General features: G+C 29.1%; 2 protein-coding genes across 8 annotated transcripts; both read right to left on the bottom strand.

The window, feature by feature from the left end:
• Positions 1-2,010: 2,010 nt before the first annotated feature.
• Positions 2,011-9,367, bottom strand: LOC132952835 (solute carrier family 2, facilitated glucose transporter member 8-like). Its single transcript, XM_061025295.1, has 6 exons — positions 8,990-9,367; positions 4,776-5,318; positions 3,887-4,127; positions 3,150-3,355; positions 2,700-2,965; positions 2,011-2,548 (listed from the first exon to the last, which is right to left on the bottom strand). The coding sequence occupies exons 1-6, from the start codon at positions 9,068-9,070 to the stop codon at positions 2,299-2,301; spliced, it is 1,587 nt and encodes a 528-aa protein (XP_060881278.1). The 5' UTR covers positions 9,071-9,367; the 3' UTR covers positions 2,011-2,298.
• A 716-nt stretch (positions 9,368-10,083) lies between these two features.
• On the bottom strand, positions 10,084-21,882 carry LOC132952005 (facilitated trehalose transporter Tret1-like). Of its 7 annotated transcripts, none has more exons than XM_061024112.1 (9): positions 21,815-21,882; positions 17,023-17,111; positions 15,533-15,622; positions 15,092-15,236; positions 14,423-14,811; positions 12,965-13,118; positions 12,674-12,864; positions 12,247-12,512; positions 10,084-11,763 (listed from the first exon to the last, which is right to left on the bottom strand). In XM_061024112.1, exons 3-9 carry the CDS (start codon positions 15,581-15,583, stop codon positions 11,547-11,549), a joined length of 1,413 nt encoding a protein of 470 aa, XP_060880095.1. In that variant the 5' UTR covers positions 15,584-15,622; positions 17,023-17,111; positions 21,815-21,882; the 3' UTR covers positions 10,084-11,546. The 7 variants fall into 7 exon arrangements, with proteins under 7 accessions (XP_060880095.1, XP_060880092.1, XP_060880096.1 ...); XM_061024109.1 differs by lacking the exon at positions 21,815-21,882 and adding an exon at positions 19,344-19,434; XM_061024113.1 differs by lacking the exon at positions 21,815-21,882 and adding an exon at positions 19,123-19,143.
• Between the last annotated feature and the right edge of the window lie 2,297 nt (positions 21,883-24,179).

Below are 24,179 nucleotides of genomic sequence, written 5' to 3'. Positions count from 1 at the left end.
CTGAGCGTGAGGCTTTCTTGGCAGCCGTGATCACATGTTTTGCAAAAGTCAGCCTTTGGTCCAGAATGACCCCGAGGTACCGCAACTGCTTATTTATCGCTATTGGGTGTCCACCTATCGATAGGTTTGGGGGAGCATATGCCCATCTCCTAGTCAGCATTACGGCCTCGCTCTTTTGATGGGCGAGCTGAAGGCCTCTACTTGACATCCATCTATCGACCTGCTCAAGAACAGGGTTGATTAAACCTATAACAGGGTTGATTAAACCTCGTTGCATAGATCCTAGCCTGAATTACCTTTGCCGTGATGGCGCGATCAACGAACGCAGAGGCGTGACAAAAAATAGTATGTGTGGCTCGTGTGGGAAGGCAATTTCAGTCTTGGGCGACACGTTGACCGCGACTGAAATAGCTCACTTCCCGCCATTGCTACACAATATACTATTTATGTTAACCGGTGTGGTCACATTATTTCTGCCCCAAAATGTGAAAACAGTCTGAAAAAGGAATTAAAAAACACGCACACATGATTTTAAAATCAATACATTCATCGCTCGGCTCAGATTCTAAAATAATAACAATTATAACTATTGTTCTATGAACCCCACATTGTGTTTACGCAAAAGTAAGTACTGCACATTTTCGTGAATTTTACGTATTTTGTCAATATTTGAACTATAAATGCTAATAAAAAAATTAGGACTATGGGTTTTTAATATTTTTCATCTGTCTTTGAAACAATATATTAGGAGCCTTCTATTTAATTTTCAAGTTTTTTTACCCTGCAATAAATAAGATTTTATTGATATTTATAGAATAATAAACTAAAAAAATTGGAAAATGTCCGTAACTAGCTCAAAATATTTTGAAAATGTTATGGTGTATAGCAAATGCTAATATAAACATTCAGTCAAAATGTCATGTACCTACGGTCATTTGTTTTAGAGTTGCACCAAAAACCAAAATCGATTTTATCGAAAACAGATTTTGCGTAAAAATTTCCGTTTTTCTTTAATTTTTCTTTTGTTTTTCATGGCGCTTTTGAAAACTTCTGGGAAATTTTTACTTTTGAACCCCCCAAAGTACCAACTAGATTCACCTTCCTATCAGAATCGATACTGTTGAAGAAAATCTAAGCACTTTTACTGTCCAAAAAAGCGATGACAGATACAAAAAAAAAATAAAAACACACATCATTGTAAAATCAATATACATTCATCGCTCCGCTCAGAATCTAAAATTTGTTGAATCTTTATTAATTATTTAATATTTTATTATTATACTTTAGGTATTATTTTAAAAACGTCTAACAAATAACATGTTATTCGCCTATTGTACAAAGCCTGGACAATTATAACAATATGCAATTCGTAAGTACTTACGTCATTCGTGAATAGCAGGTCGTCAATTACGGTGTTTATACACAATTTAAAATAGTCATGACGTAAAAAGTCTGTTATACGTAATAACCTAATCCAAATAGTAAATAGCCATATCACAAACAAAATTATTTACTCTATGCCCATAATTAGTAAATTTATAAAAATACTATTAAGTAAACGAATAATTTATCTGTCTATCGTCTACGTTATGATATGAACTTGTTGGTGGAATCATCATATAGTTTTAATCTTTACTTTTAGGTAAAGAACAGGAAAAAAAAATATCAACGTTTGGAATATTATAGGCTTTAGACACCCATTATATTACTATTATTATTTATATACCTAATTGTATAATTGTACCGATATCGCCTGTGACCTGTGTTCTGATTTTCGACACAATCGTAAAGAGCAATGGCCATTGTATTTGTATCGATATTCGATAATCTGTATATATATTATCAATGAATTGATAATTATGTAAGTAATGATTTTTTTTTCTTTTGTAATCTAATTTTTGTTTTTCGTATAAAAATAATATTACTAATGGTCAATGTTGTCGATGTTAATTAAGAACAATAAAATAATAATAATAATAATAATAATAATAATAATACACACACACAATATGTTTCTTGGAAAAAAATTAATATTTCTCGTATTGATCATATTATAAGCTTAATTTAAGCTGTAGGACTTTCTGCAGTCATTTTGCAGTAGGTACCTAAATATTTCAAAACACCGTTTGGTGTTTATATTAGTAATACCTATACATAATATATTGTAATGGCGTTCAAGTTAACAATAAATAATAAATACGTTTAAATTAATATAAATTATAGTGAACAATGTTGATTTTTGCGAAGAACAAATTAGGAATATTTTGACGCTGTGGTTTTTTTTGCGATCAATCAGTTTTAATTATCGTGGTCCTCGTAGTCGTCCAAGTCACCGATGAAAAAGTGTTCGATATCTTGCAGCGTTTTGTTTTCAGTTTCGGGCATGCACGCGTACAGGTAGAGAGTTCCGACTAACGTGATCGATCCGTAAACAATGAACAGCCCGGGGAGAGTGAACCACTCTTGCATTTCCAAAAAAAATTTCGTCAAAACGAACGTCATCAAAAACGCCAACGCGGCCGTTAGTCCACTTGCGATGCCGCGTCCCCTATAGAAAAATTGCGGTTTCGACTTTAAGTTATAAAGTATTAAGTAATAATATTGTACGAAATAAATTTGGCTAAACTATGATCATTTTTTTTATGTATATTTTTGTCATACAATTATATTATGAAACTATAGAAAACGTCTAAACTTACTTTGTCGGATATATTTCACTGACCAACATCCATGGAATGGGAAATACACCGTAACCGGAGAAGAAGAATAAGGCGTTCAACAATATCATCGGTATCCACGTAGACGAAAACGAGAAATAAGTAGTAGAAAGCATGTACATTCCAATTCCGAGCATCGAAAAAGCACAGAGCGCCATCGAAACCAATGTGATAGGACGTTTGCCGAACTTGGCGACGGTCAACACGTTCAAAAGAGTTCCTACTAAGGTTAATATAGAAGTATAGACCTAAAATACAAATAATACGGTTAAAAAAAAGTTATAATCCTCAAACACTATATGTAATTAAAAAAAAAACGAAAAAGACGCACTAATGTTAATTGTGAATGTATAAAAAAATATTGTATGAAATGTATGTGTTAAAAACTTAAAAGTATATATATTATAATAATAATTTAAACGTAATACAAACCAGTGTCCATTGAGCAGTGCATGGTAAACCGATTTCGCCAAACACAGCTATCAGGTACGGTTTGGCTGGTATGAACGTGGCGAACGACCAGAAGAAGAAGAAGAGCATTATGAACAAGAACGGCCGGTTGAGTTCTGGTGACCAAAAACTTTTCAGTGTATCCAGAAAACCGATCTGGTTTTGATTGGCGAGAATGTCGATTTCGGCTGTAAAAACATTATAATATAATATAGGAATATAAATTACTAAGTAATTGCGGCCTCAATCTATCATTATTTGGGATCTACGTTGGACACGTTTGATTATATTTTATTATCAGAGACACGCTTGTGATTATCAACGGTCGAAAAATTTGAGTTAGGAATACCATTTTTACTAAGTTATATGGTTTTGACCAAGTATAACATATAGGTCTAAAATTATATTCAATCATAATAACTATTTTATTTTTTGTAACAAATAGCAACCTTATAATAAACAAAATTTTTTTTTTGCTGGAGAGTTGGCGCCATTGTTATATTTTTTCCATCCACATTTCCTACTTTTCTGGTGGATTTTCCTAAAGCAGGTCGTTTTTGAGTCTTAGCATTTATAAAATACTGTATTTATAATCAACGGTCTTAGCGAGACTAACGGACAGCTTTTCATTTTTGTATGCTATATAGATAAATAATATCACTGATTATAAATACTAACTAGTATTTATAATCAATGATAATATTATCGTCGATGCTTACCGTTGGTAGTGTCGTTGGTGTTGATCTGCAGGTACTTGACGTACGACAGACGCCGTTGGTCTATTCCGCAGTCGGCGTACTGCTCGAGATCGACGGACTTGTTGAATCCTGCGTAAATCGAAAGCTCGGAAAACTCGTCTTCCACGTCGGCCGTGCTCACGCAACCCCTCAGGTAGGCCAACGACTTTTTCGCCTCATCGGGCCTGTTCCTCGACAACAGCCATACTGGCGATTCGGGGGTCTGCGTAGAGAAATTTATAATAATAATACTATGTAGATCGTGTAGAGACCGCAGTGAAGTGGCGGTATATAATAATATATAATACAATATGTATATCATATATAATACAATCGAGTCTCGATAAGTGCATTTTTTTCTTGCCCCTTTTTTAACATAACGTTTGAGGTATATACTATATAACTAGAAAAAAACATAAGTTGAATTTATTTTTATCCCCTTTGAGATTCGAAGTATCGAGACTCGACTGTATTTAGTGATCATTCATTAAAATTCGTAATCGCATTTTGTAGGTACATATCCCACTTACTCGATAATTTTCAATTTGAAAAATTGAAAAATATAAAAATAAATACCGATACACGGTTTGAAATGTTTACGGATATATATGTGCATGCGTGCGAAGGCTATAATGATAATTCCAACTTAGAGGGAAACAAACTGCATCATTCGTTACAAATAAAATGTAGTTTATGACATATTATGTATTGTAGAGTGTATGCCTAAAATCGTGGAATGCAACCTTATCACGATCTTTTAAGTTTTGGTAATAACCGCATATTCATCTTAACTTTTTAAAGGATTAGAAAAAAGTACGGTTTTATAATTATAGTAAATAATATAATAATAATAATAATGTAATATCCTTACCAGGAGCACGACGGCGGCAAACGATATGACGGGCACGGCCATGTTGATCATGGCGACCGTCCGCCACGGCATGACCGTGGACATGAGGTAGGCGACGAACGAACCGAGCATGATGGTGAACGTGGACACCGATGACAGTGGTCCACGGAGCCTGGGCTCGACCGTCTCGCCCACGTACGTCAGCACTGGCGCCTCGCTTAGGCCCATGCTCAGGCCGAGCGCCACGCACGACACGTACAGATCGAACGCGTTGCCGGCCCGCCACAGCACGTACCAGCCGACCAGCTGCGGCACGCTGACCAGGGCCATGCACCACTTGCGGCCCACGATCTCCTGCAGCACGCCCGACAGCAGGCCTCCCGTTGGGTGGCATACCAACAGCACGCTGCCGTACCACGACGCTTCCGTTTCCGTCAATGTCATGCTGTCGCCTCCGCCGCCATCGACTTCGTCTGACATCAGCGACCCGATGACCACCGTCGGAATGGCCAGCGACATGCCAAAGCCCAACATTATCACATTTTGCACGATGATCGTACCGATCTGTGGATGTTAGTAATAATAATTACAGCTGCGGTGCGTTTGTGAAATTTGTTGCATTTTTAGTTTTATTTTATATCTTATTGTAAAACGAAGCTTTTCAAACAGAAAGTTTGAAAGTTTGAACAGAGTTATGTGACAACCAAATTAATTTTGAACTTTTAGGTAATTTGCTTTTTTTATCACATTTTAAACTGTATACTTGGGGGATTTCAAATGAATTCAATTCGCAGCACTAATAATAATATTATACTTGTCCGAATATAATATGAATTATTCAAAAACTCTAATGTCCAAAAACAATCGTAGTCTTCATTTAACAAAATATTGTTGATAATAATATATTTATAACTATTTGATAAGGTCAATATCGATAGCTTATTTGATAATTTACATACCAAAAAATACCCTAAGTAAATATAGGAATTCTCAATTTAACGATTTAATCAAAAGAAAAAATGATGGGATATTCCTCCTTAAGTACAAAGTACTAACCTAATACTTTATTTATGGGCGTATTACGTTAAATATAAATAAATTATTCATTGGCTTAATGCTTATGAACTTGAACCGGTTGATTTGTATTATTCACTCAGCTGCAGTATTATTATAGGTTGGTAGATACCTTACATTTACTCAGTTTGGTTTTCAATAACGTTTATATTATTGTACTTGTCAAACTTTTTACATTTTATAATTGATTAACCAATCATCTTGTAATCTGACTTTGGAGGTTTATTGACATACTAGTATATTGAATTCAAACCACACTGTCGAAAGTACTTAGAAATATATTATATCATGTATGTGTAAATGGGCGACACGTATAATAATATAACATCAATACAGACATACAGTAGTTCATTATTGTCATTGTTTTGTACCTACTTGAATAATAATAAATGTAATTCATGTATTTTTTTTTATTGTCGAATGCCTAGCAATAATTATAATAATATAGCGCTGTAGCTTTCGCCCTGGGCGATCCCACCCCATACAAGGTCACACAACCTGCACACTGTCATTCTTCTCTCATTATTGGAATATTTGGAACAATCACTTTATGGTATTGCATATCATATTATTATCTTTAATGTACACACATTTATAATAGAATAGTTGGAGAAAGCTGGACAAACAATAATAATTATTTTAAATCAATTCTGAAATGCAGACTAGAACAACGTATAATGGATGACTGTCGGTTCAATTATGATTCTTTGGTTAAACTTTCGTTCTTATTGTAAACCTCTTCCAGACGATTTTGCCTATATAATATCAATATGCTAATCAAGTTTTTCGACATGAATAAATCGATGATGCTTATTTTATCGATATCATTATAGTAAAACATAATCATTTCGTCCTTTAAAATCGAGTAAAATGTTTTTTTTTAATTTTATTATAAATGACCTTATGGATGTATGACTATTACGCTATAATACGAGTAACGTCATTAATCATATTACATCAAACCAATTGCTATTGAAATACCCGTACCTAATAACGATTAATTTTTTTTTATTCTTGTGCATTTATTTTATTCGGGAAATGCCGGATATGCCAATAGCCAATGTATCTATATATTGTGTACATTTCAACATTTGAAATGATCATTTTGTGTTCACGATTATAATATGATACTTAATTGTACTTATACACTTGTACAGGTTAGGTACCCGCAAGTATTGATTAAACAACACGATTGTATATCAATGGCATTCGCATATGAGCGCACCATGAGGTCGACATCAATCTAGTTTCGCATTATTTTAATACATCAAAGATCCTTGACGTGCGTTGTTCCGGCTTTCTACTTCAATAACGTTCTGTAATCGTTTGACTTTATGAGTTTGAATAGTTTGAAAACTGCAGCAGCATAAGTATATCTTCCTACTTTGCACTTCCAAAATATGTTTATTGTCTCAGTTCAAAAGAATAATCATTTGATTATTCAGATCAAGGCTTGTGTGAAATTCATAAATTTTCCCTGGTAATTTTTAGAATTATTTAAAAATATAGATAAACATTTATGATTACTGATTAGTACCTACCATAACTCACAAGTCATTAGGATATTAGTATTTTAGTAAAATATTTACAATAAATCCATTAATTTCTGCATGTTCCGACTCGTATCCTATTTGAAGTTATACAGACATATACTATACATAAATTATTATGTACTTTACTGGACAGTGGTAAATATTTTAAACAATTGTACATTACGTTTGTATTTAAATTATGTTATAAACTTATAACTATCATGCACTATGTTTATTTTATAGATTAAATTAATATAATAACTAATTGATCAGAATCTTAAAATATTTTTATTATTATCTAAATTTAACTATACATTAATTGTTTTATACCATTATAAAATATTATTGATCTATACAAATATACAGTAAGTACCTATACTTTAAAAAAATAAAATTCCCAAATTATAAGAAAATATTTTTATTTAAATAGTGTTTGCGTAATTATAACTAACTTTAACTATATCCGTATAATTTTGTTTAATAATATTTATTTAAGGTATTAAAAAAAAGCAAAGCTGGAAGGCTCGTAATATTTAATTCAAACATTTTATCATGTTTAAACAGTAAGTATAATATTTTAAGTCATAATTTAAGAGTGTATATTATTATAATCAGTTGATATATTATTTTAATTTTTTAAGAATTAGTCGTTAATTATTTAAAACACATACATAAACAAATAGGTTAACATGATTTAGGTACGTTATACGTACAATATGGTATAATTTTTTAGTAAAATTTAATTTTGCTAATACGTAGGAAAATTATATTTTGGTGTAAACTACACATAAAACACGTGAACCTATATGTGTGTATGTGTCAGTTATGTACACACTACATAAGTGATCAGTTAAATTAATATTTAGCTTGGATTGGAAATATAATATTTTATACAAATATATAATAGTTAACGTATTAATAAATAAATAATGACAAATATGTATTATGTATAAATAATACCTATATCTTGTATAAATAAAAATAATAATACTAATTTAATTTACATTCAAAGCTGAGCGTTAAATGTGTTAAACGGTCCACTGTCATGAAATATTCACTTTAAAAACTAAAAGTACCTATCTATGTAACACATTTAAACTTATGAATTTAATAAATATTAATTATAAAAGTAACACTTTGGGTTTGTTGTAATATTCACTAAATAAAAGTGTATACTTATCGCTATATAATTTATAATACACTATAATAATAAGCTATATGCTTTATTTAATCGACAGATAAAAATATTAGCTCTTTACATAATATACGATATACCTAAAATCTAAATAGTTATTTAATATAGAACTTACTGTTGTCTCCCCCAAAAGCCTAGGTTTTTGGAAACTATCATTTAAATAATTTTTATTTGTATAATGTATGTAATTTTTTTCTTAAAACGCAATAAAGTTATTATTATTATTATTGTTATTATATTATAATTTATATAGGCACGTTTTTGGTTAAGTATATTACTCAGGCTGCAAAAAACAAAATTATAGTCCTGAATAAAATTGGTTTAATAGTCGTTACGGTTGTCATAATATACGGACGACAGTCACAGTATAACCGACTAAAATATCATAATCGCTAAAAGCAAAATACAAAAATAATCACATAATTTATACATACTTGAGCTAGAGAGGATTTAAACAAACTGTACTCGTTCTTGGCATTTTCCGCGTCTATTTTTGACGATTTAAGTTCGGCCATCGCCGAAACAATATTCAGTAACAATAACAATATAGTGCAATAATATAATATTATAATGAATTATTCGCGGTGATAAATAACAAACGGAACGGTCGGACCCACAAGCGACGAAAAAATTTATAGTTAGGTATTTACCCGTACGGTGATCGGGTGATGTGTGCGTGGTACATGTACCTGTGTGTACCAGTGTACCCGGTGTGAAGTGGTAACTTACTACGAATACGCGTCTTGACTCCGTGTCGCCGCACCGAGAGGACGGTCAAGGCGTTTCGGGTGATAGTCAAGGACCGTCGTCGGGATATTATTATTTGGTATCCGTCCGTGTGTAATATAAAAACGTTCCCCGATCGATGAAAAAAATTAATAAAACGTACCAATAACAACAAAGAGAGTGAGGAGTATTTTATTTTTTTTTACCGTATGGTATCTGCTGCGCGCGGTGCCTACCTACCTATTATCATTTACGAATCGGTTCTAAGAAATTGTTAACGAGTTCTACAACAACTTCCTCAAAATAATTTCCGGAATTCAACGCGATGCATGACTTTACCGTGGATACAATATGTGTCTATAGTGCATACACGTCGTGTGCTTCAATATAGCGTGTGTAAACTGGTAAACTGCGTATAATATATTATGTATTTATGTTAATGTAAATTAAAATATCTGGCAATTGTCGAAAAAAATGTTCAATTTTTTAATGCATTTTTCGAAGATATTGTTTGTCTGTTTGTTTACACATAGGTACATATTACCTGTACTATGTTATTATTACTTCGAAAACCACGATTGACCTACAAACTTAGCATTTTCACAACGTTTTTAAGAAAACAGTATTTCTTGTAATTAATATTAAATTATTTAGTTATGAAGTGTGTTTTCAGCCGATGGTTATATTGTGTCTTAAAGTAAGTAAACACTAAACCATATAATAAACACCATAATTAATACCACGCTTCAGCACTTTGTTAATATTATTATTTAAGTATAACAATCACCGGTGTAAACAAAAATAAGAAAACAATTTATATTGCCTGTGGTTAACACTTATCAAATATTACAATAATAATAGTAAAAATACTAATAATTATATATTTAAAAAAACATACTTATATACATGATAAAATTAAATAAAAGAGTTCCAATAACTGTATCACCAGGGCTGGGCAAGTTAATGATTTTTTTTTAACTCAGTTAAGTTAAGTTAATATGCACCAATAACAAAAAGTTAAAAGTTAAAAGTTAATACACACTTTTTGTTAACTTTTTATTAAGTTAAAGAAAAGTTAATTTGTTTATACAACGCTAGTGTACTTAATTTTTTCCAATCCAAAACTAAACTATAGGATATAGTGTTTATACTTCATACAGTATTTTCATTTAAGTTAGATTCGAATGATTTAAATTTTTAACTTTAAACAATTTACGATACATATTTTTTGATATGAAAACAAAATAGACTGAAATAGTGAAATATAATAAAATTCAAAACAAAATAAAATAACTTAACTTACTTCTTAAAATTAAAAACTAACTCGTTAATTTCACGTTAATTAGGAAAGAAATTTAGTAAGTTAACAGTCAAGTTAATGAAAAGCCAAAAGTAACTAGTTAAGTTAAAAAGTTAAAATAAAATCAACTTTTTAACTTAACTTTAACTTTTTAACTCGTCAATGACCAGCCTTGTGTATCACAACTAAAATAAGATAACATTGTAATTACAAATATTTTTAATAATAATTAATAAATATATTATATTACTTGGGCTCTGAACGAAAGAGTTTTAATTTTTGCTGAAAATGTTCTGCTTTATACTACCCATGCCTTGTTTGGTATAGGTACCGTACAATATTGTTTTATTGGTTGTTATTCAAACAAATATTTTAAATTAGAAAAAAAATATTTGAATAATATTTTTCAAATTATATTATCCAGAACAAATTGAGAAAAGTTAAAAGTCCGTTCATACAAAACCGAGGTATTTCAATTAGTATAACAAAATAAAATATTTCTAGATTGTGTCTTTGAATATTTTAATTTTAAAATAATATACCGAATAAAAATATATAAGATAATAATATATAACAATATCAAGGAACAATTATTAGAAAAATCTAATGGTACTATAATTTAATTATTTTATTTACATTAAAAAAAAAAAACATAGAATATCTAATAGTTCAAACTATTATGTACAAAATATATCGAGTTTATAATATTATAAACTGCATATGAACGAAAAGTGCACAAACTACAAACACTTGGCAAAATATGTATTATGTTATTCTTAGATGGTTAATAACTATTTATGTTTTCATTATTTACATACCTACATAAATACATGATGCACCGATACACATAATTAGATTTGAAACCTAAATTTAAATACTTATATACATATATACATATGTATATATACTATTATTACGGTTGTCGCGTACAATACATTTTTACTCAAAAGTAAATTTTTTTTAGTTTATTTGAAAAATTCCGATATTTCTTGCAATGTCTTGTTTTCAGTTTCAGGTAGACAAAAATAGAAATACACACAACCGATCAAACCTCCGAATCCGAATATAGTAAATGTATTGTAGAAATCCACTAAATCGACGACATCCGGATAATACTTGGTCATGAAAAAACTGAGAATGAAAGACAGCGTCGAACAAATGCTACAGGTTATGTTTCTACTCCTGAAACAAATGTTTAAAAACAATATATTGTTATTATTTACGTAACATAGATTACAGCAAAATTTCTTTCTCGATGACATATATTTTATCACAATATGTCTTATTGTCATTGTTTATATTGTTTATATATCTTGTAACATAATATTTCAGTGTTATATTAACTTGATTTATTTGTTTTACGAATTAGTGTAATATGCTGTTTACAAAAGCAATTTTATGATAATTTATTACTATAATCTTTAGAGTATCCATTACTTTTTAAATGTTATCAATGCACGTAGATTTACACAGGCACTGTTTATTTTTCTCGGGTTTAAGTACTCGCCAATTATATGATTTATTTTCACATTATTAAAAACAGATTAATACTATAATTATAGTGTGGTGTACTATATTATTGTTATTTGTTATAATTTTTAAATCATATATTCATATCCATATATTATTATGTAATGTTTAGAGTGGCATTTGTTTTGTACTCACTTCATGGGGAATATTTCAGTAAGAAGTATCCATCCGATAGGCATTATGCCAAATGATGCCACGAACGTACTAATGAGGAAACATGTTAATAATAACCAAGATTTTATTTGTTCTGAATTCGTCCAATAGACGCCAATCAATCCGATTGATATGTAACAAATAGAACAAATGGACAACGTCGTTAAAGTGAGGAATCGTTTTCCAAGTCTGTTCACTAATAAAACAGTCAATATGCCTCCAACTATGGCTATGCACAACGAAAACGCCTATAATATAGTAAATAAATAAATAAATAAGTAAATTAATGCGCTATAATATTTAATAGAAATAAGTAATCAAACGAATATTGAAAACAATTGTTTTTGAATTTTTTTTTTGAATGCGAACAATAATGTTTAACCTCTTAGCTTTTAAGTTATATACTTACTACCGTCCATTGGACGTCGACGTTGGCGCCAAATGTCCTAAATACTTCCACTAGATACGGCGAGAATGGCACTCCGGATAACAAGTTCGAAAAGAAAAAGTATATCAGCAGTAGACGAAAAGGTTTGAGCACGTCCGGCTGAAGCAGTTGTTTCCAAGAACTTTCCGAATCATTTTTGCCGTTTTTATCGTCTGTGTCGAACCACGAAAGTAATTATTATAGATTTTTTTATTATAAACAACACGCGCTAGTAGCTTATGGTGTCGACGAAAAATAAAAATAAAAAATTACTCGACGAGTTTTTATTTGCAGACATGAACACTACCATTTCGTGAAATTCGTTTGAACACTTATCGTGTGTCACCCATCCCCGTAACTTGCCAAGCGTCCGTTGCGCTTTTTCGTTCTTGCCCTTGGACAGTAACCACATCGGAGAATCCGGACTCTGTGCATACAACAATTATTATTGTTATAATCGACTGGAGTCTTTACCTTCGGGCTATACGGTCGGCGGTATAATATTATATAGATCTCTAACGTAGAACGTTAGACCTTTTAATAATTAAAGACCGGCCCATCATATTGTACCAAACACAAACTAATAGCCACGTGCCGACATGGCACGGTGATGTAGCCCGCTTAGTATAAATATAGGTATATGGTATGAATATATTATTATATATATATATTTTTTTTTACCGTATCAGAGTAACTCAGGGATCGAAAAGCGCCACATATATCTTGACACGGTGGAAACGCGAAGAGGGCCGGTCTATTAGTAAAAGGTCTATGGTACCACACTAGAATACAGCAGTCTTGTGAATTAAACATTTTTTTTTTCTAACAAATATTTAAAGTTATAATATTTTAAATAAACAATCCAATGAGTTTCGAATATTTTTTTACAATTTTTTTTCAATTAGGTATATCGGCATTAATTTAATTTTCATTTTTCTAACCGTCTTCTTCGTCATTCTATGCGACTTTTAGCTATTCCTTTATATTTTATGCAAACAAAATGAATTATTCTATATAAAACACATTATAATTATGTGTTCAAATTAATTCTCGATGTGACGTTTAAAACGCAGAGGTTTTCGGCATTGGCGCAACTAGGGGGGAGGCTAGGGGGGCTTAGCTCCCTGACTAATATTTAGCCTCCTTTATTGATTTAGATGTATGCCTCTTATAGGTTATTTTTAATAAATAGTTTTGTTAGTCCCCCCAGAATTTTAACCCTAGTTGCGCCTATGGTTTTCGGTGTAAAATATAAAAATTTTACGGATATCTACCTGCTATTAACTTTTGTTTTGTCACAAATAATAATAATTATTTTGCATGTTATGATATAATGTATTTTTAAAGTAAATACAAAAATACAATACACATATTCACAATATATAACGTGTTGACATTGAAACAAATATCGTTTTAGATAGGGGGAGGGAGGGGCCTAAAGCCCTACTTTATAAAATATTTAATAAGCTTAAAATAAAATGTAGGATATGTTAGTGGTTGACTTTGGACACTTTGGGGGGGGGGGGGACTTAGCCCCTAAAGCCCCCTCCTATTTGAGGCCTATGATGTTGAATAAGTCTTCATCTAAAATATGTCTCTAAATAGTTATAATCGAATATATACAAAAAAAAAAATAGTATTAAAATACCTACCTACCTAGTTAGGTGCCTATATAACCGCTAATATTTCACAAATACGTATGATACGTATATATATAATTATTATAATTACCATGCACAAAATCGCAATAGTTATGATCGGTATCGCCATGTTGATGAGTACGGTCAACCTCCACTGTCTGGTGATGGCGTAGATGGTGGCGAACAGCAGCGAACCGCTGAAGAAGAACACGTTCGTGGCAGACATAAGGGCGCCCCTGAGTTTTGGTTCACACACTTCGCCTATGTATGCGGAAAACGGGCCGCCAGAGAATCCAACGCTCAGACCCATCATTATCGAGCACGCGTACATGGTCTCCACGTTTTCGGCATAGAAGAACATGATCTGAGACACCAAGTACGGTATGTTGGTGATTATCATGCAGTTCTTATGGCCTAGCCGATCCAGCACCAGAGACGAGATCAGGCTGCCCAGGGGCGTGCACAGGTACAAGAGACTTCCTGCGATGGATACAGACGGTAAAATAATAAAATATACATTTTTTATATTTTATATTTAATATTTTTTAAATACGATTTTCGAAAATCATCACACGTTGTTGTTAAGACGCAGTGTGCGTTGAAAAGTTTTGGCCGCAAAAGGTGCACGTGAATTGAATTCGGCACATTCGTCAGTTTCGGGCGTGTGTATAATATAGCCGTATAGGTACTTAACTACCTACTTAAGTGCGGCAGACGAGGTAGTAAATAAACATATGTTTAAAAACATATTCATACTCACCAAACCAAGAGGTCTGCTCATTGGTCATGGTTAGCCATTCATTTTCATTTGAACGGTCTGATAATGCTCCGATGATGACTGTCGAACAAATCAGCTCTGTGCCGACTCCGACTTGTAAGAATCCAGCTCCGACTAACGCTAAACACTGTAATAAATCAATAGGTACTTAATACTGATAATGGCAATACTTTTTTCCAATGGAGAATGGGAATATTGCCTATAGTACTTTTTATTTGTTGAATTCTTATTAAGAAGTTCAGTATCTAGCTGTAAACCATTAAAATTATAATTTGCATGTAAGTAGGTACACCCAAACAATTTAAAAATTACAAATAGTAGAATAAAATATAAATGGTTTTTTTTTTAAAAGTGTAACAATTAAAAAGTTATTTTTCTGTAAATCGTGGTTCAGCTTCATTTATAGTAATAAAAATAACTTACTTGTGAAAAAGTGGATTTGATCCCATATTTATAGTTACTATTAGACTCCATTCCATAAACTATATTTCTTTTGTTCTCCGCGAATTAAAACTATAATCAGAAATGTGATAGAATATTTTTTTTTATTTTTTATAATAGCTATTGTAAAATTAACTCCTAAAAATATTTTTTCAACATATTATTATAATTTTTTAGAATTTATAATAGGTAGCTATGTAATAATTTTTAGTAAATTCTATTTTTTTTTCTATAATTTAGTTTAATTACCTTACTCATTTAATTGTATGCTACATAATAATAACTACATTTTATTATGTTTTTTTATAAGACTATAACGTGCTACTGTGAGCGTTGGAAATGTAAAATAAAAATATAAAATAGTATGATCTTTGACACATCGCAGAAGTTTCACTCCCCTGCCTAAATGTAGTCCTGATAGCACAGTCATATTATTATAGGTACCTAGGTACCTACATAATGATCTCTACTTATACTGAAACAATAACAAAACAAATATAGGATTCTTTTAATATACAAAGATAACGTGTTTAAATACCGCTTTTGAGTGTTTCTCATAATCTCATGTCTATTATTTCACCACTCACTACTAAAATTGTTATTCTCGATATTGCCCTATATTTATTGAATGTAGTAAATAATTCATTGTACTAGGTCAGAAATATAATGTCTTCTAGATAGAAGATAGTGTATTTTGATGATGGGAGGTTTTTTTTTAAACATTCCTATTTTGAATTGTTATTATTTATTTTATTTGTATTATAAAATATATAAATTATAATTCTACTATTATTATTATTTTCATATTTAAATTGTGGCAATCCGTACCTATATAATATATTATAACTAAATATAAATGTAAAATATTATAAAAGTCTCCCGTAATTATATTTTCTATAGTTTTATAAATTTTCACCGATCTCAATATTGGATAGTTATTACTTATTAGTTTTGAATATTTTGTTATTTCAATAGTTTGTATTATATTTTATGAAGAAGTCAAACCTGTTATTTTGTCTTTGTCTTACATAACATATGAAAAACATCGCAAATTTGCATTCAGCAGTTCTAATTGAATATTGTGAGATTTAAAATTAGAACAAATTGGCCTAACTTAAATTTAGGAACATTATCTGTGCTCTAGAGTACGGTTTTATAATATTTTAATTTTTGTAGGCAAGTTATAAGAATTTTTAATATTTTACACAGTCATAACTTGCTTGGAAAATTAAATATCATAAAAAACCAATAAGAGACCACAGTTACCTTTAAGTTAGATAATAGGACAATTTACATTAATATTTAAGCTACAAGACGAAATTTGAACTACAGATCGTAAGTTTTGGTATTGTGTGCGTTTAAACGTTAGTAAACGGAGAGAACATAATATGTGGGGACAACGTCCTTTCAATAAAATATTATGCGAGTTAAGTATAATAATAGGATGGTAAGATTACCATTACTCAACTAACCTCGTATCCTTCCTTGTTCCTCTAAAAGTTGAAAATTAAATGAATAGCTTTACGTGAATTCCATTCTTTGATAGTTGATAAATGTTTAACTATAACATAATTAATATTTATATAATTAGGTATTATTAGTATTGTACAACTTAAGTATCTAAAATCTAAATAGTGTTTTATTATAGACAATTAATTGATAAGCATGAATTTATACACATTTATTTTAATAGTAAATCTAATCATTTACAATTATTGGTATATTTGCAAGACTTTAATATAGGTAATTTAAATACAAAGTTCCTTAATATTTAAATAAATTACATAAAATCATTATATTCTAGTAAACTGTAGTAAGTATTTGGTAAGTGATAAGTAGAGTTTTCAAATTACGGTGACAATATTTTGTGAGAATATTTTCAAGAATATTCTCAAAAAACGGAGAATATTCAGTAGTTAAATTTTTTTATTTCAAAATGTAATGTTAGTTTTAAAAAAAGATAAGGATAAGCGCTCAATGTTGTATTAATTGGACTTAAAATTGTACTCATATTTTAATTATATTGTGTCATAAACTCAAAACTCATAAGCATAAGATATAAGTTATAACCCATTGAGTTCTAAATCTAAATAAATAATTGTTATTGCTTACCAACCAATAATCGTATAATAGTATTATAATTGACGACCCACAACTCTTTAGTATTACACATTAACTAAACAAAAACACATAACTTGTGACAATTAGATTATAGTTGTTTAAATTAAAAATGAGAATACATAGGATGATATTTAAAACAAAAATATCAAAAAAAGAAATTCTGAAAATATTCTTCTCTCAAATCATTAATGGTGGAAAAAAAAACGTTAAATGCTTTAAGTAACGTCCTTATATGATTATAATTAGGTAGGTACTTACATTATATTTATTTGTAATTTTGCCACTTCTTAATTTATTTACCATTATATTATGATGATGATGTAGCCCAGTAGATACCTATGTGGTTTAAGGCCAACACTAACTATACCAACAACTAAATCGTGATTAAAACAATTACCACGTCCAAATCACATGCAGTAAATATATTATATTTTTAACAATCTATAATCTTATCAATCAAATTCAAAAGAATCTCTAGAAAAATGATCATCCCATTTTTATCTGAATGAGATAATTTAGGTTTTTGGTAGGGATTTTGGAGTTCATTAACCACTATTGAATTGTATTTGTTAATTGTTTAAAATACATGCTATACCGTGAACATGATTTTATCAGTTATCATACATTTTTATTTTTTAACTGGCACTAATTATTAATATTTTCCAAGAATTACCTATTATGATTGAAGACATCACTTATTTGTTAGGTACCTATGTTTTTTTTGTATTGAAATTATATTGTCGTTTAATTTTACTTACTGCGTTAGGTAGACAATGTGTAAGGGAAAATTAACATTTTAGTAAGTGCTATATATATTACATCTTGTTTACTTACATTTAAATTTTAATCATGTTTGATATTTGCTTAGTATTTTATTTTATTTCTGCAAATACGAAATATTTTGTGTTTCATTATCGTGTATTTAGGTAGGTACCTAGGTACATAATATTATATAATTATAAATCAATTTGTAATCAATGCTATTATCAATTACCACCTACATACTTTGTACATGGGCGTGTAATTAGATTTATGTAAGTCCAATTTACAGGTTTAAATTATCAACTAAATCTACATAAAGTTAATACGCAGTTTAATGTCTTCATACCTTCTGTATTGTGTAAATGTACATTTGTAAATAAATACCGTCAAGTGTGATGACTGATGATAGTTTTAAAAAACCAATGTAACTTAAATAACATTCAAATTCTAGATTAAATTATAAACATGCATACAATTATTATATTTATACATTTGGAACCAATAAAAATAATAGTTTATGAATTATGATTATGGAAATTATATAAGCAATTAAACAATTATGTTTTCTGGATTAAAATACAATTTCAGTTTATTAGTCATGCAACTCCATAAAAATTATTATGATAATAGTAGTACATTATTTTTAAATTAACGAATTATATAGTGGTAGACATTAATATAATATTTACTGTTAGATTTCTTGTCCGTAAAACTCAGTATTAAAATAATTTTTATAGTTTGAGAATAGATCATTTTAAATACCTACCTACGAAAAATAAAATAATAATGAATTTATATATCTGCTATTTATTTTAATATTTTATTTAACTATATAATAAATTAAAGAAAATCATAAATTGCGTGTAGGTATAATGTATTCGACTGTTAGGTACATTGTTTGAAAACTCACCTAATTTTCATTCAACTTCACAAGTAATCTTGGTACATATGCAAACGTGTATCATTCAACTTACTCTGTTTTAATAGTGCGTACATCATTTCACAATTGAGTGTTTTCTTCTATGAAATTGAGTTTAATCTTATCATCTAATATTAGAATATAACTATAGTAATTAGCCGTAGGCTCCATTGATAAACAGATCAGTAATGCGTGAATTATAAATATGTTATTCGTATTTTGTTGACTAACCATTATATTTTTAACTTACATTATACCTTGCATTATATGTAGGTACTACTGTATTAGTCTGTAAAGAGCGGTGGCTGGAGGGTAAATAAAATAAAATAGCAGTATTCACAGGAGTTTTTTTTTGTTCCTGGTTTTGAAACCACAGACTATAAAATATTTGAATCTAATAAAAATAATACTAACTTTTACAATATAATTAATATATTATGGACTTATAATGAAATTATAATAATATGTAATATTTATAAATTTATTATAATTGTAAATGTAACTATACGTATTTTGATTGTGTGAATTAGTTTACAATTGTATTAAAAGTAAGTTTTAGTTTCTTTTAGTATGACTATGTTAAAAAAAATGTATGTTTGTATTATTAACATTTTTTATTTTTTCATGGCGAGGGTTTAGAGTGTAAAAATTCTCTTTTACAGGCTTCATTGGTTTGCTTTGGACTTTTAACGTCTTCATTTCCTCATTATATGTAAATTAAATTCTCGGGGGGCAACATCTAGGCCTTCCTTATAAAGTAGCTTATCATTAATTAGTTTAATTAATTAATTGATTATGTATTAGTTACTTATACTTAAATAAATAATAAAAAAAAGGTGGGTAAGTGGATGTTGCTCTGCTGTACAGTAGATTACAAATGGATCACTGTAATGGATGGTGTGAAATTTGAATTCAATGATATAATATCATTGTATAAGAAAAACGATTCTGAGCGAAAACGTATGATATTACTAAGTATATTTGATGATATTATTGTGAACAAAGTAATTTATATATAACCTATTTACGTGGAGCCTTTTTTTCAATTTTCAATCCTTAGCTATAAAAGTTGGACATTTTATAAATTTTTAATTACAAAATAATTATTAAATTTTAAATTTGATTTAAATTTAAACTTTAAATGGTTATAAAAAAAAGTGTGCCTGTGTATTTTTAATATTTTTCAACTGATATTGTAACAATATATCAGGAGCCTTGCATTAAATTGTCATGCTGTTTTACCCAACAAATAAAATTGTATTGATATTTAAAGGAAAAATGTCCGTAAACAGCTCAAAAAGAGTCAAATTATTTTCAAAATTTTATCGCGTATAGAAAATGCTAATACAAACATTCAGTAAAATTTTCAAGTATCTACAGTCATACGTTTTTTAATTACAACAAAATAAGAAAATCGTTACATAAGATATCGAGTGAATATCAAATGTTGTAAAAATATGAATTTCACAACATTCATAAAAATTTAATTTGACTTTCTTGTAGACATTTTTTTTTTGATAAAGGTAGACAAACTTATGGATAATCTTGTATTACATTTCCAAATCTTAGATTTGAAAAAAAAAATTTTTATGAATTCTCAACTCAAAATAATTTGCTAATTTTCATGATTTTTCCGTATTTTGTCAAGATTTGAACTTAAAATGCTTATAAATAAAAACTGTGACTAAGGATTTTTAATTTTTTTTATCTGCCTTTGAAAAAATAACCTAATAGCCATCTATTAAATTTTCAAGCTTTTTTACCCAACAAATAAAATTTTATTGATATTAAAAGAAAAAAAAACTAAAAAAAATGGAAACCGAAAATGTCCGTAAACAGCTCTAAATAAGTCAAAATATTTGGAAAATGTTATGGTGTATGGAAAATGCTAATATTCAGTCAAAATGTCATGTACCTACGGTCATTTGTTTTAGAGTTGCACCAAAAGCCAAAATCGATTTTCTCAAAAACAGATTTTGCGTAAAAATTCTTGTTTTTCATGTCGCTTTTGAAAACTACTGGGAAATTTTTACTTTTGACCCCCCAAAGTACCAACTAGATTCACTTTCCTATCAGAAAAGTTACTGTTGAAGAAAATCCAAGCACTATTACTGTCCTAAAAGGTGATGACAAAAATTAAAATAAAAAAAATAAAAAAAAAACACACATCATTGTAAAATCAATACATTCATTGCTTCGCTCAGAATCTAATATTGAAAATCTATAGGGTGACAACTATTATTTCTTAAATGCCAAACCGCCCAAACCAGAATATTACAGTGGTTTATAGGTATAGCCGTATATGAATTATGAATATATCAGATGTGTGTGGTATGGACCTTCAATATGTAGTTTATTTATTGAAATATAACTATTTATATGTAAGTGATTCAATCCATTTCTAAACGAGCTTATTAAAGTGACATGCTAAAAATCAAAGGCTGTAATTCGAAGATACATACTTGAAATATACGTTAATAATTGTTTGGAAGGTATAGAGTTATGAAATGTATCTGATAAAAACTTGATTTATAAATTAAATGACTCAATCAAACCACAAAATAGCACAATATAATATTATCTATTTACCTATACATTCAAATAAATAGTAAAGTAATCAAGCACTGTATAGTTGAAATACTGTAATGAAGACAAAATTAATACTATGAAGTTCAGTATCTAAACTGTCGTTCAAACAAAATAATTGCAATACACTCTTGATAACACACAAATTAATTTGAAATATTAATACATAAGCATTATCTATATTCAGTGTTGGGTAAATTACTTTTGAAAAGTGATACAATAAATTGCATTACTCGTTACATTAAATATTTTTATATTACATTTTTATTACATTTAATATTTTTAAATATTTTTATATTTACATTAGCGTTACGATTTTATTTTTATCACGTTATGTTACTTTTTAATTCAAAAAGTAGGGTGTTACAAATATGAAATAAAGTTACTTTTTTTAAAAAATAATCACAAAATCAGTCCATTACAGCTAATAAATAGTAGGTTTAGTATTGATACATAAATTGTATAACAGTGTAGTTATAAACTTATAACGTTAATGATTTAGGTACATTAAAATTGGCTTAATAGTTAATGTTATAGGTACGCACGAAGAAAATGTTTAAGTGTTAATCCTGCAGGATCTTATATTGTTCATTATTATCTAAAATTTTCGGAATCGTAAATAAATGTTAATGGTTTTTAATTTTTCTCTAATATCCTAGCCCCTAGTTTTTGTCATAACTTACTCTCATATTCATAACTTACTTTAATAACGCTGAAAATAACACATTACTCCATAGAAATTACTTTTTAAAGTTATATGTTATAATTGCGTTAATTTAAATGAAATTTCTACAGCGTTACTGAAAAAGTAATTTCGTTCACTAATTTATAATTTGCGTTACATCATTACCCATAGGTGCGGATCCAGTGGTGGGGCGGTAGGGGTAGCGTTGGCTGTATCAAAATGTATTACTTATTTAATTTATTTAAATTTAATATTTTGTGTTATCCCATGTAAATGTATTGTTATATATTATTCAGTCATAAAATTTCGTCTTTTATTTTTATAACATATACATTTATAAATTGTCGAGAACATTATTATTATTGTGACCGACAGAGTGACGACGACCATCGACTGCCAGCCAACGCGAACTGTCTGAAATATATCTATTTTATTTATTTTTTTTTTATTATTTATTATTTTTATTGGTTATCATTGCCACAACTCAATAAAGACATTCATGCAGTTTATGAAAAAAAAATATTCATTATAATTAATAAAGAATTATTGCTTTAAATACTATTGCATGTAATATATATATATACTCGTATTTACCAATAGGTAAATAGTAAATATGTACTTATACATACTTAAAAATCCCCCCCCCGTTAATGTAGGCTTGATCCAGGCCTGACTATACTACCAAATACTGTAGCCTATATTGCAATAGGTATTATAATATTGTATTACCTAACTATATTAACTATAGGTACTTGTTTTTTTACAAAACTATACTTAATAATGTACCTTTTATATTTAATCTTGAAGTAGTAATTGAAAAATATAAAATGTATGCACAAAAAAATATCTAATAATTAAAAATTATTTAGTTTTCATCAACATATTTTTAAGAATTTGCGTAGTGATTTGGTTATTTTAAATAATAAAATTATAGTAAACTATAAACATAAAATAAATTGTATTCTGCGTAACATAGATAATACTATAAGGTAAATAATTGTACACATGATATACCAACGATAATATTATTCTGACGTATATAGTAGGTACGATTCTGCGTCAGAATGTAGTTGATAGATTGTACGAATTATACAATATAATGAAAAATAGAGTTCCATTATTTTTAAAAAAACACCTATCTATAGGTACGTCGTATTATTTTTTATTTCGAAATTAAATTAAACTCCAATCACAGCGTTTTGATATCAATTTAAACTCAACAACATCATGTGTGCGTCGTAAATGCGTATCTATCACATAATATGTTAAACATGGGTATTGTATCATTTTAGTGCTCTAATTAAAAAACATAATTATGATTAGATTGATTGTTAACTATTGTTACATAAATAAAACGTCCATTATAATAGTATCATCCGCTCGAAATGAGGTGTATTACGGAGTGGATTTAATCAAACTTAATTATGTTCAATATATGAAACAGTATATTATAAACGGTACATTCATCCATCATACAAATATTGTTTTTCATTAATTTATCGTATTCATTCACTTTAAATTTAACAAAACTAGACCAAATTTCAGATAAGAATGTA

Source organism: Metopolophium dirhodum, chromosome 9 (assembly GCF_019925205.1).
Source record: "Metopolophium dirhodum isolate CAU chromosome 9, ASM1992520v1, whole genome shotgun sequence".
In the NCBI taxonomy this organism is placed as follows: domain Eukaryota; kingdom Metazoa; phylum Arthropoda; class Insecta; order Hemiptera; family Aphididae; genus Metopolophium; species Metopolophium dirhodum.
The sequence above is the reverse complement of the archived record's forward strand: the minus strand, read 5'-3'. Positions and strand labels throughout refer to the sequence as shown.

Coding starts and splice junctions, on each gene's coding strand:
- LOC132952835 (XM_061025295.1), bottom strand. CDS start 9,070: ATGGCCGAACTTAAATCGTCAAAAATAGACGCGGAAAATGCCAAGAAC. Junction 3,356..3,886: donor CACCAACGACACTACCAACG/GTAAGCATCGAC, acceptor ATGTTTTTACAG/CCGAAATCGACATTCTCGCC. Junction 2,549..2,699: donor AGTGAAATATATCCGACAAA/GTAAGTTTAGAC, acceptor ATTTTTCTATAG/GGGACGCGGCATCGCAAGTG.
- LOC132952005 (XM_061024112.1), bottom strand. CDS start 15,583: ATGGAGTCTAATAGTAACTATAAATATGGGATCAAATCCACTTTTTCA. Junction 15,237..15,532: donor TCAAATCCACTTTTTCACAA/GTAAGTTATTTT, acceptor GATTTATTACAG/TGTTTAGCGTTAGTCGGAGC. Junction 12,865..12,964: donor TGCAAATAAAAACTCGTCGA/GTAATTTTTTAT, acceptor GGTTCGACACAG/ACGATAAAAACGGCAAAAAT.